General features: G+C 36.6%; 1 protein-coding gene across 2 annotated transcripts in view; it reads right to left on the bottom strand.

Annotated features, from left to right (window-relative positions):
* The window catches only part of LUZP2 (leucine zipper protein 2), a 280,149-nt gene extending 268,711 nt beyond the window's left edge, over positions 1–11,438 (bottom strand). The window contains exons 1-3 of one of the 2 annotated variants that reach the window (XM_042784716.1): positions 11,315–11,438; positions 11,160–11,195; positions 10,750–10,818 (exon numbers count right to left, since the gene is read on the bottom strand). In XM_042784716.1, the coding sequence (XP_042640650.1) occupies positions 10,750–10,793 (44 nt within the window). In that variant the 5' untranslated portion in view covers positions 10,794–10,818; positions 11,160–11,195; positions 11,315–11,438. The remainder of the gene's footprint in view (positions 1–10,749; positions 10,819–11,159; positions 11,196–11,314) is intronic. The other variant, XM_033006825.2, reaches the window with a different exon arrangement.
* Positions 11,439–12,447: the final 1,009 nt, after the last annotated feature.

Consider the following 12,447-nt stretch of genomic DNA (forward strand, 5'->3'; position numbering starts at 1 on the left):
AGAAAGAGCCACTTGTAAAAGTAAAATTTTTAGCAATGTTTCTGCAACAGTAACATAATATTATTTAACAGCTTTTAAATTGTATTTTCATTAGGAAACTGGCATTTGACCTACACATTTCTTATGGAAAAAATAAATAATGTCTTACTTCTAGCGAAGTATCACTTCGCTAGACTTTTTACAGTAGCTCTATCTCTCTCCTGTATTGTGGAGACCAGAACTGGACACAATATTCAGCCTTCACAGTCTGAGCAGAGGGAAAAGATCACCTCTTTCAGCCTGCTGGCAGTGCTCCTCTTAATGCAGCTCAGAACACTGTTGAGCCTTCTTTGTTGCATGGGTGCATTATATAATACAACTTTTTTATACATTGCACTTTTAGTGGGTGACTCTAAGGAGTCATGTAGACTACAGCAGCCAGGAACTGGGCCCCATGGAAGTCCTTTCATGCAAAAAGAACTTGGCCTAAACCTTACAAAAATAATATACTTTTATTTAACACTAAGATTTGGATGATAGTTAATTTGAAGCAATCATAAAGCACTTTACCAAAACTGAAGAACACTGGAGAAATATTTCTCCCAAATTTGGTCATGATATCAGCATGTACACTCCATTATGATGCTATTCCAACCCCACTGTGACACTGGTCTATATAAAAAGCATTCAATATATCATTACCTTCCCAGACCACATTTGTAAAGTTAGAGTGATATTTTATGAATGTTTTATTTACTACACAGCTAGGTAGGTGGAAATATATGTATTTTAAAATAAAAAAGGGGAACTCTGAGGATTTAAAACACTTGCATCACAACATTCATTTGGTTAAATATATATGGCTAAGGCTGCATAATCTCCTTTCAGACCCTTCTTCATTAAAGTATTACTTCCTTTTACCACATTTTACGCCATAGAAACAATTTATGCCACTGCTGATGGATTTGAAAATATTTCATTCTGGGTAAATAACAGCAAATATTTAATGGTATCTAATTAGAGATCGAAACTTCTCTTGTTAACTGCACACACATACCAGCATAGTAGAGCCGTTCCTAGAAAATCCATAACATTTTAAATTTAAGACCATTTTCAGACTTCACGCTCAACTACTCTCAGAAAAGGGGGATTTTTGTCAAGGGGAAAAAAAAAAAAAAATGACAGTAGAAGCTTAGTAAAAATGGCACATTTGGAGAGATGCAGACCCAGCACTGTGAAGCAGTCCACTTAGATTTCAGTACATGATGCAGTTACAGCCATAAGTGTGCTTCATATGCAAATTACTCTATAAACTAATGATAGTTGTACTGAAATAATGGCTCAAAACCCAGGGTTTTTTAAGAAAAAAAAAAATAGAGTGTACAAAGTTTAATGTAAGTATCAACTAGCTGGCCACAGGATAAGTGGGATCAGCACACATGAATAGTTCATTCCCCCTTCCCCTGCCCTACACCCCCCCAAATATTATGTACATATATGTACACACACACACACTGATACCTTTGCTGCCTACAGCAATTTGCCAAAATCTTGTTTGTTTACAGTGAGTTGATCATCTGTAATAGCAGATGCAGTGAAGTTGATTAGATTTTATAAATTTGCTCACTTGCTAATTAGGATCATGTATTTGCTAGCTCCAGATCCTCTGCTATCAGTCGTCTTATTTAATGGAGATTGCAAGCCTGTGCCCTTAAACTTTAGCAATTTAAATTAGCTGAGCAGAGCTAAAAGCCAGTCAAGGAATGATTAGGTGAAAGATCTGCTGGCGTTGTTAAACTAAACAGACTGAAAATTCACATCTGCTCTATAAAGACCTTGAAAGCCCCAAGAAACTCTTTAATATTCTCTATCATAGATGCAAAAGTGCTTCACTGAATGGCTACAGCCATCTACCATGGTATTATCACACATAGCTCCTTTCAGAGGTCACCGTTACAGACAAGCACTAGATTTAACCCTCCAGGACTGTCTTGACGAATGTGTTTTGTGACACAGGTTCACTCTGGAACTGCCTTGTTTGTGACCTCTAGGTTATGTCACTGCAACATCCTGTACTTGGGGCCACAGCTGAATATCAGTCACGTGTTGAGACTCGAGTTACCTTTAAAACCAGATGAAACAACTCCCAGGGCTGTTTCATGCTTACCACATTCTGCAACCTATGCTCATTAAAAAAAATAACCATACTAAAACACAGAGAACTAAAATATCCATGTAACCCACTGAATCCTGCCTTCCTCACATTGCTTTAGGTCAGCACAGTTACAGATACTAACCATTTTATGCTATAACTTCAAAAGAAAAGTATGTTTAAAGTATTATTTTCCCTACTGGGAGGGAAAAACAACAGATTTTCCATTGCCATTTTGTAGAGAATTTAGGCAGCAAATCTTTCAGCCTCTCCTGACCCAGCTCCTGCTCTTCATTGGCTCAAGTATTCCAGTATTGCTGACAAATTAAAGACTGGGGCAAAAATCTATTTTGAAATACAGAGGAAGATGCAAGAAGCCTGCAGTCACTGTTTTATAGGTAGCTTTTCTGTTAATGATGTACATGAAATTAGAAAAGCAAATAATGGGCACCAAAACAGGTAAACCAGTTTAGCAGTAGATGCAAAACACCTTACTTCATCCCTTCCCAAACATCCATCCAGCTAATAAGCAATTCACACTAGGAACAAGCATGTCAATTGTTTTCCGTCTAAAACAGGAGTGAACTGTAACTGAGGCAATTAAGCTTTACTTAGGGCATGCTGTAAAAGCAGCTTTCTCTGTAGGATATCTTTGAGAGAGGCAGTAGCCCATTCAGTAAGGACTGCTTTACACAGTTGTTTGCTTTCACAGCCTTTATTTATTGCGTGTAGGAGTAGTTGATAAACTGATTTCTTTAGTGGTGTTATTTCTTTAGTTGTTAGACTGCAGTAAATCTTTTTCTTCTCTGGTATTCAGAACTTGGAAATTTAGGTGCAAGTACCACATAAATGCAAAGCAATTATTTTAATACAAGTAAATCCCAGAGTACATGCTGTGTAGCTCACTTAGGAAAAATTTACACACATTTTTTTTTTTCTATTATTATTTTTTTCTTAGTGTTCCACACTGCAGTCTGCTTGCAGACAGAACCACTGGGATTATATGGAGAGTGACAGATAGCTGGAACTCTGGATAGAAGTTATAATAGCTCTCAAAGTGTGACCTGTAGATGTTAAAGACAGCACCACAGTGATAATTTTAGGAGTGTAACTGCAACAAATATCATAATTTGCTTGATTAGAAGAATTCTGCAATTACAAGTTCATAAAAACAATCCAACTTATTAAAGCAAAATTGTAACAACGTTTAAAATATTTTAGTTTTGAACCAAAAAGCATTTCATTTCTATGTTAGTTTGTATAAATTACGTATGTTGCTTTATGGTCACATTTTGTTTTCATCCTATTGTATTAGCCATTATAATATCAGAACAGCATTTGAACACTGGACATCAACAATTTGCAATAATCTGTGACAATACAGCATATAGCTCTATATTCTCTACTACAATTACACAGGGGTGTGTGTGTGTCTTGAACCATCTATTTAATTTACTCCCTCTAAAGTCAGGATAGCCTGTAGTACACAGTAATGATAAATGCTGTAAAGCACAAGAAAAAAACCTGGGGAAAAACTGCAGCTATCACTTCAGCAAAAAAAATCTTGAGTTTACTGTTACAGCTGATATAAAGAAAGGGAGTTCCTTAATCTTCAGCAGAATTACAGCAGTGTATTACAAATTGGCCCAGATTTTTATGCTATCTGAAATTTTTCACCTGACAGGTACCTGTAATGGCCATCTACTTTTAGTGTACTTCCTAGGGCATTCTTCCTTCAAAAAAATACTGAAAATTTTGTAGTTTGGTTTCTGTACACTAGCAACAGTGAGTACACTACCCAGTTTTCCTCCACATTTACGGCTGCATTAGTTATGTTTCCTAGTCTCCTCCCTGCCTAAAGTAAGGCCTGACTGAATATCTGAACATAGAGAGCTGAATTCAGCTTTCGTTCGCTATGAGTATACTATATAAGCCCTTCAGTTCTTACCCAAGTACTAAAGATGTTCAGATCTCAAAAAATAATTAAAGACCAGTTATTTTGTCAGAGTTCAAAATCTATTGTTACTATTCGGGTCTTGATGATGTTTTTAATACTGAAGACAACTGCTGATTGGAAAGCAGACACTATTTATAAATGATGCTTTATCACATAGTTCAAACACTCATGGCTTTTGTTATAAAGATATGAAAGTCTCTTCACATTTAAACAACAGCTTAATTCGATCCACTTAACCTGCAGTGGAGCCCAAGCAAGTAGAAAGAGAGTCAGGATACATGCGTATATTTTGTTCTAGTCACAAGCATTTTTCTTCCATTCAGTAATGTTCCTTATCTACACCCAACCATAGTAAAGTTTTTATGTTCTTACAAAGCAGAATATGGATGCTTTGTGAACTACTTCCACATGAAAATATTCAATATTCTGGAAAGCTAAACTAGTTCTTCTCTCTCCCCTTGTAGAATCAGTAGAATTTTTTGCTTCTTGAAGAAAAACACAAAACAAACACATAACCATCAAGAAAGAAGTACTACCTAGTTTATTCCCAACATAATACAGATGTAGCTCTGAGAGCAGCAATAACCAGGTACTTCTATGAAAAATCATTTTGGTGCCTTCTAAGCTACCAATGCTTACCTTTCGAGAAGAGTACAATTCACACCTCATGACTAGCTCTTACCTATATCTTGAAGTATTTTAACAAGAGTTTTAATACATCTCTTTACTGTTAGAATTTTCTGACTCCACTCTCCCACTCAACAAAAACACTTCTGGCCCACATGCACACATTTTACACAGGTTTCAACAAGCTCTGCAAGGCAGGCTGTTTTCCTAGGCCATATATGAAAGTAACACCTCAGGAAAAGACGTTCTGCCCTCAAGGGAAAACGAAACACACCAGGGACGGTAGAACCACCCTGAGACAAGCACCATGACCCCTCATACCGCTTCGTCTCAGAAACAGCTTTTTGGACCTTGTTATTTGCTCCCAAGATAGCCACAGAATCTGACTCCCACATTTTAATTGTTATAAAACAACTCTTTTATCACTTATTCCTTCCTTTCCCAACCTTATTTTGGAAACACCGTAAAAATTCTTAGGCACTTACTGCTAAATCGCTGCCTGATTATGCCGTTCTTGGACCACAATAGGGACACTACCTGCTGAAAAAAGGGAGGTACTGCAGAAAATTGTAATCGTGGCCCACACTCTCTTTCACAAAAACCTCCTGCCTGCTGTTAAAAGCTGACAGGAAATGTGCTGCAGGTGTGGTGCTGGCTGCACCCTTAGCTGGGAAGGCCTCACCTGCAGCCAAGCCCTGCCCTGCCAGAGGGCCCAAAACCAGGCCCCCCTGCACCCCGCCTTTCCTGCCGCTCCTGCAAGTGCCCCTCTTGCCCATCAGTCAGCTCTAATGAGGGAAATCACTGATAGCAGCCGTGGCGACCCAGGGGCCATGGCTTCCTCCTCGCCATAATGATAATGGGCAGCCCAGCAGGCATCACAGCAGAGGAATCTGGAGTCATAGTTCAGTAAATAAGAATATACTTCAAAAGAAAATTAGCAATTATATAGTCACGATAGTATTGGTAGTTACCTGCTACCTGTCAAATATTATTATTCTAGTAGTATACTGAGGATTTTTTTCTGTCATTCTGGCTGCTACATGCCAGGCTGCTGAGGCATCCTTACTACATGCTTGGTGTTGGTTTTCTGGCACTGGATTCTCAGAGGTGATGTCTCCCATCTCCGAGGACAGAAAATGCTGCTTGGAGGGGAGCAGACATACCGGAGGTGGATGGGATCAGCAAACCAGCAGCAAAAATGGTCACCTGAGCAGCAGTTCACACAGCAGCCGAGCACAGGGGACGCTCACCCCCTTCCTTACCTGACTTTCCCTAACAAAAGCATTACCTGCATCAAGTCAGGCTCTAGAAGGCACGTCCCTGATTCCTCAGAGAATAATTTGATTTATTATTTTACTGAAACCAGGAACAAAATTTAAGTGAATGCAAGGAGGGAAAATCTGTTGACTGACTTTGCTGTATCGTTTAAATCTTCAGGCCTGAGTGTGCCCTTTCAAGCACACAGCATTTCCAGTGCTGGAATACGCAGAAGGATTAGGGGCTCAATTAGCACTTTAGTCCTGATGCAGCGAAGTGCTTAACACATATTTAACTTTAAACACATGAAGAGTCACAGTAATTTACTCAGATCTACTGAAGTGAAATAAACTAATGATATATTTATGCATCTTGTGTCACCCAGAGCTGAACTCTTCTGTTCCTGGTGGGCTCAGGCTTCATGTCCTTGCCTCCACAAGGATTTCAGAGCTCTCAAAAATGGGAGACTTGCAGATTGCACCACTGCTGTGCTGCCTGTAGCCAAGTACTGCTTCCCATAAGGGCAGTGAATCTCACGGTTTATTTACAAATTAAGAACATGACCTACAGTAATGTTCGCACAGGTGTAGAACAACTCAGGATAAGAAGACTGTTAAGCCATCTTCTGTATAAATATAAACTATAATATACATTCAGGTGAAAGCCAGAAGACCCAGCCTAACCGAGTGGAACTATTACAATTATGTCACCACGTGGAAGAAAACAAGGAAGATCTTATATATTTAGTAGAGATTCACTAACATTTCCTTGGTGAGGACATACTGTCAGGTCAAAGTCTTTACTTGCCTGGGACCAACTTCACTGCTGCTGGAGCAACAGCAGGTCTCCTGTGCATCCATGTAAGAACATGGGTGAAAAATTTGCTAGGAGCAAACATTTCTGTAGGACACAAATGTGTTACAATAAACCAGTTTCAAGATTTTAGTTATCTCACGAAGCAAACGTGTTTTGGAGCAAATGCACTTCCTATTGAAATCAAGAGCAAAGTGCCTTCAATTTCAGAAGTACCTGGATTTGCTCCTACAGAACTCAGATATATATTTGCTGATAAAAAGGCAGTTGTGTTAATCTAATTAGATGCTTGATTATATAATAACTTAAATGAATGCTGCTGGTTTTTCTTGCTTTTTTTTCCAACCATAAGTACAATGATGTCACCCTGAGTTGAAATACCACCTTTACAGAGTTTCTGTAAAATGATTTCTGATCCAGCACTGCTACTACTGCCACAATAACTAAACCAGACAGAATCAATATATTATAAGGTCAAGTCCCAGTTCCATGGCTTCCTTAAAAGCTTAAGGCTAAGATTTTAAGAATTTAAGGACCTAAGAAGAATTTAATGTCCTAAATTTAAGAATTTAAGAACCAAAGTGAGACATGGGGAAACTTTATTAGTGTCCCCATGGGTCAAAGCAAGCCAGGTATGCTGATTTCCTTATCTTGAAAGTAAATGGGGGGAAAGTTAATGGAGCAAAAGAAGCTTCTCAGGACCACTTAGCATATTACTATAAATTCATGCCAAGTCTGCAGGATTTGCAGCATAGACAATGTGAAACTCTGCCATCTATGGGAATTCAGAGACAGTCTTGCCTGAAAAGGGCCCTTCTAGCCATATACTCATTGCTGAAGGTGTGGGAATAACAGGATGAATTATGCACACTTCCCACATATTACGGAGATACGAAGAGTCTTTCCTCTCAGCTCATATTGGTCTTGAGCCTGTTACCTTTTTACTTAAGATAAGAAAGTAGTGACCCCTGGCATGATGCAGTGGACCAGAACCTTGAAGGGATTAAAAACCTCTGGTTCTCAACAGAAGTATCAACTTCTTTCTTGAAAAACATACAGCACATCGTGCTGGCATGTGCTCAGTTACATATTTTGGTTTAAGATAGATAAAAGCATGAGTATTTTACCAGTATGTAGTGAATGTCCAGATCTTGCTATCACAGAATGATGTCAAGACAGGCAGTGTCAGGGAATTGAAAAAGCGACTAAACAAATTTTTGGGCAACTTGTTCCAAAACAGATGTTAAAAAATCTGGATGTTCAAGGGAACATCCCTAATGTAAAAATTGTGAATGCTTTAAAAGCAGGAGGGGAATGGGCCACATAAAATGACCTAGCTTGCACACTAAATATCCTCTGTCTAGAGAGTGTCTGCTATTTCCACTGCTGGAGACTTACTACTGGACTAGATGGACCATGTGTTTATCCATTTGGGATTTTTTTTTTGTTTGATGGACAATGAGATGAGAATAAGCATCAATAACAGTTCAGTAACATAACAGCAGATTTCTGTGGGTAGGGATTTGACAGTCATTCAAAAATAATCAATTAGCAGAAATTGTATGTATTTAAAAAAAACCTATGCCAAAACCAAAATTATTAATTATTGTGAAAATTCTGGGATACGTAACTAAGCAAAAGAATAACCATATTAATATAAGCGGGGATGTGACGATGTATGATCTTATCTTACTGACCTTGAAAACTGGAAATTGACCTTGACATTGAAATTTAGAGTAATATCTTTGGTATGCCTGCTCCTCGTGACACTGCACTTCATACATTCTTCTCACAATAACATTTTATATTCATCCTCCTTTTATTTTCCTGTCCTTCTTTTCTTGAAATAAATAACATGCTAAAATAAGAAAAGAAATTGAGAGTTTATAATTACTCTCAATCACAGGCTGTGCAGTAATTTCACAGCGAAACTGATATCAAAATTCATATGCTCTGCAGCACAACAGAGGAGAGATTTTGTATACAGCTGAAGCTTTTGAATTTCTCACTCAATAAAAGATTTGCTTACACTCAATTACCTTGAACTGCAGCATTTTTTTATTTTAAGAACATGCAGTGGCTTTCATAAGCAAGTAGTGATTCTTATTACTAAAACAGCTAGACACACAATCCAACTCTTACTGAGGTCCAGTGATACAAACTCTATTGATTTCTGTAGGAGTTATAGTTCTATTACTTCATTAAGAATGAACTAAACAAAGAATCAACAGTGTCTTATTATGGGTGATCAGCTTTTTAGATGGCAGAGCAAAATCAGGTGACAAAATTATAAAAAAGGAAATAAGTTCTTTAACAGTTGCTGTCCATTTTTGTGTTAAGCAAAGGATGGATTGTTCTATCTGCTTACTTTGCACCACCCAAATGACACAAAATTAATGAATTACAAAAATAGACCATCTCTGTCTGTGAGGACTATGCCAAAAACTGGACTGATGCTGGAGACATGATATCTACAGATTTCATTAATGAGAGTATTTATCAGAGAAAGAGGCCAGGTGTGCTGTAGTGTACGGAATGCATGTTTTTCCCTATTAGTAGATATTTGGATTCTTTTTATGAGCTCCTATGGCTAATGGCTTTATCACAGAAAAGCGCTTGCTCTCATTAGATATCAGATCTGGTTATACAGAAGATACTTTTAACATTTATATTTTATTTTACTTAACCTTATCAATAAAATACCTCTTTAAAAACTCAGTATTTTTACCTTTAAGCCTAATGTATCACTTCTGCAAGTCAGAGGCAAATTGTCAGAGATATTAATTTACAGCAATTAAGAAATTTTCTACACACTCAGAGTGATGAGTAGACTGATTAGTGCCTTGCGGTTTTGCATTCTAGGAAAACTGAATTCTTAGACTAGGTCTGTCAAAAATCTTCTGTATTTATCACAAGAATTATTTGTCCTCCCTGAAACTGGATGTTACTATAAATATTAAGTCACTGACTCATTAGAAAATTACCCAGGATCATCTGATTAAATGACACAGCACAGATTAAGAAAATAGGGTTTTTTTCACAACAGTTACTAACAACTATGGTGATATGGGTGGCTACAGAGCTCTTTATTTATGAATAAAACAGTTTTACTAAATGCAAATAATAATTCTTACTAGTTTTTACATTAACGGAGTCTTATCATTGACCAGAGTGAAGGAAAAACCCAACCATCAAAACACTGTAGGGACGCAGGTAAGATCTCTACTGTAAAAAGAACATTACAAAAGCACAATCCTCTGCTGCTGTGTCCTAATGCTACTGACTTTGCACTAAGCTTTGCACTCCAAAGAAATAAGAAAAGTGGTCTTGTGAAGTCAGTGGGAGCTTTACTATAGACTTCGGGAAAAGTAGTATTTTAACCAACTTACAGCATGTAAACAAAATATGCTCCTGATATGTCATTTCTTAAAGTAACCGGCTATGCATGACACATTGTAGAATATCTATATGCAAACTATGATGTATATGAATGTTAGCAATGAAAATACACCATGCACTGGTACTAAGGCTCTCTGAAATGTGCTCAGGTCTCCAGATCCACTGATACCCCTGCTTTCTTTTTGAAGTTACAAAGCAGTAACAGATCTTAGAGAAATCTTGAAAGTGCTTGTAATGTTTTCTGTATGTCCAAATTTTTCATGTTCAAAGTTTCCTATGCCCCTGTCAATTCTGTTTCTATCAAAGTTTTCAGATATTTGTAACTAAATATTCAGAACATTTTTTTTATACAAATCCAAATAGTTTCCAAATACAACTGCAATATCACTCCGGAAAATCTCAGAAATGAAAGGCTGTTAACAGCTGCAGTAGGAAGTTGAAAATACTAATGCTGTGAAAAGCATTTAGACTAGAAAAAAGCTAACATTCAGGTACTATTTAGGGAAAAAAACATCATTCATTTACAAGACAGTTAAGTTACTCTTCAAACTGAAGTTTTGCTTACTTTATATGGAAAGAGAAATCCTGAGGACACTTTAGTAAGCACATGTTAATAACTACAGGTCATAAAAGACTGAAAGAAAAAGAAACACAGAATTAGAAAATTATAAATGAGGTTTTCAAGTTCCCTGGTACTCAGCAAGTGTCTGAAGACAAAAGAAATCAGATAATATAACAATTGAAATATTCCCCTGAAACAGCATTCTCAAAAAATTCCAAAAAGCTCACAGAATGAAAATCAATGTCACATAAGGAAAAAGCCATTTATTTTCTTAACTCTACCGGAATTGTTTTTAGTATACTGAAACTCGTGCAAAACTACTGTGATTATATCCACACAGGGGTTCACCATTTTTTTAGTATAAACAATAGGCTTAATATACTTAGACATATAGACTTCTGATAGTGAGGTACCTTGAAGCTGCCATCAGTTTCTGAACCGAAGAATTACTGTAGGAAAAAAGAAAATTAAAAAATCATTCTTTGACAAAGTAGCCTCAGATATGAACTCTCTCATAAGAACTGGATACACTGGAAAGAGTTGAAAAGAACTACAGGAATTACTATACCTCAGGGCATTATCTCTTGAAGTGAATGACTGAAGAAACACGTTTCTATAAGAAAAGAGGCAATCACAGTTGTTCACAGATGTTCACAGTTAACTACCTGGAGCAGAGACTTCTGAAAATATTTCTTTAAATTAAAAAAAAAAAAAAAGTTGTACTATGCTCCGACATTTGATGTGAATACTAAACTAGATAAAACAAAAAGAAATAAGTGCAACCTTTTCTTAATGAGTGATATTAACTTTTGAAACAATTTGCCTAGTTTTCTTATAACTTCATTTTTAAATCAAGTTTTAAAATTAAAATGGGCAGTATTCTGATTCTACCAAAGTTACAGAAAAATGGCAAGGTAAAAGGAAAGCAGAATTTGGCCCATTATCTTTGTTAAATGAAATCTTAAGACTGGAAACATTTTTTTTTTTTTTTTCCAATAATCAGTATCAGATTCAGTTTTCTTTATCAAAACTGGAAGAAAAAAATATCCTAATTATTTATGTAATGATTTTGAATAAAATTTTAGCATGTTTTTAATCATAATTATGAGCCAAATCCAAGCACAAGTCACTCCGTTGTTTCAAAAACAAAAATAATCTCAGTAGGAAAAGCTCAATTTTCTGTAATGGTTGTAGGTAGAAATAGGTAAAAAAGGACATACTTGGTGTATTTTTCAGTTGGAGTGAGACAAATAAATGTAGATTTGTCCCAGAATATAAAGTTACTTCATAGGAGCTGACTATTAGTCATGCATCGTGAAAGAAATCCACTTCATGTTTTAAGAACTGTTGGGAAACAGACAACTCAACCTAAGACTGTTCTTGGTGCCGCAGTACATTGTTCTTCCACTGCTTCTTCTATACTAGAAACAGAAAATAACAATTTATTTTTCATGTCAACTTCCAACATGCTGCATTTCTCTTTACAGATAAATGATGTTGAATTATGGGATTAATGCCATTAAAAAGTTGTAAGTAAAAGAACAGGACAATTCTTAATTTACTGAAGCATTCTACGGGTGAAAAACATTCAACTTCCTGATGAATTTTTGGAAAAGGTGTCTGAAGAAAACATCAAAAAATGATCCTATGACATGAATAATTTAGCTGTCATTAATAAGAACTGAGAAGTAAGAATCAAAC

Source organism: Tyto alba, unplaced genomic scaffold (assembly GCF_018691265.1).
Source record: "Tyto alba isolate M040663 unplaced genomic scaffold, T.alba_DEE_v4.0 Super-Scaffold_8, whole genome shotgun sequence".
In the NCBI taxonomy this organism is placed as follows: Eukaryota; Metazoa; Chordata; class Aves; order Strigiformes; family Tytonidae; genus Tyto; species Tyto alba.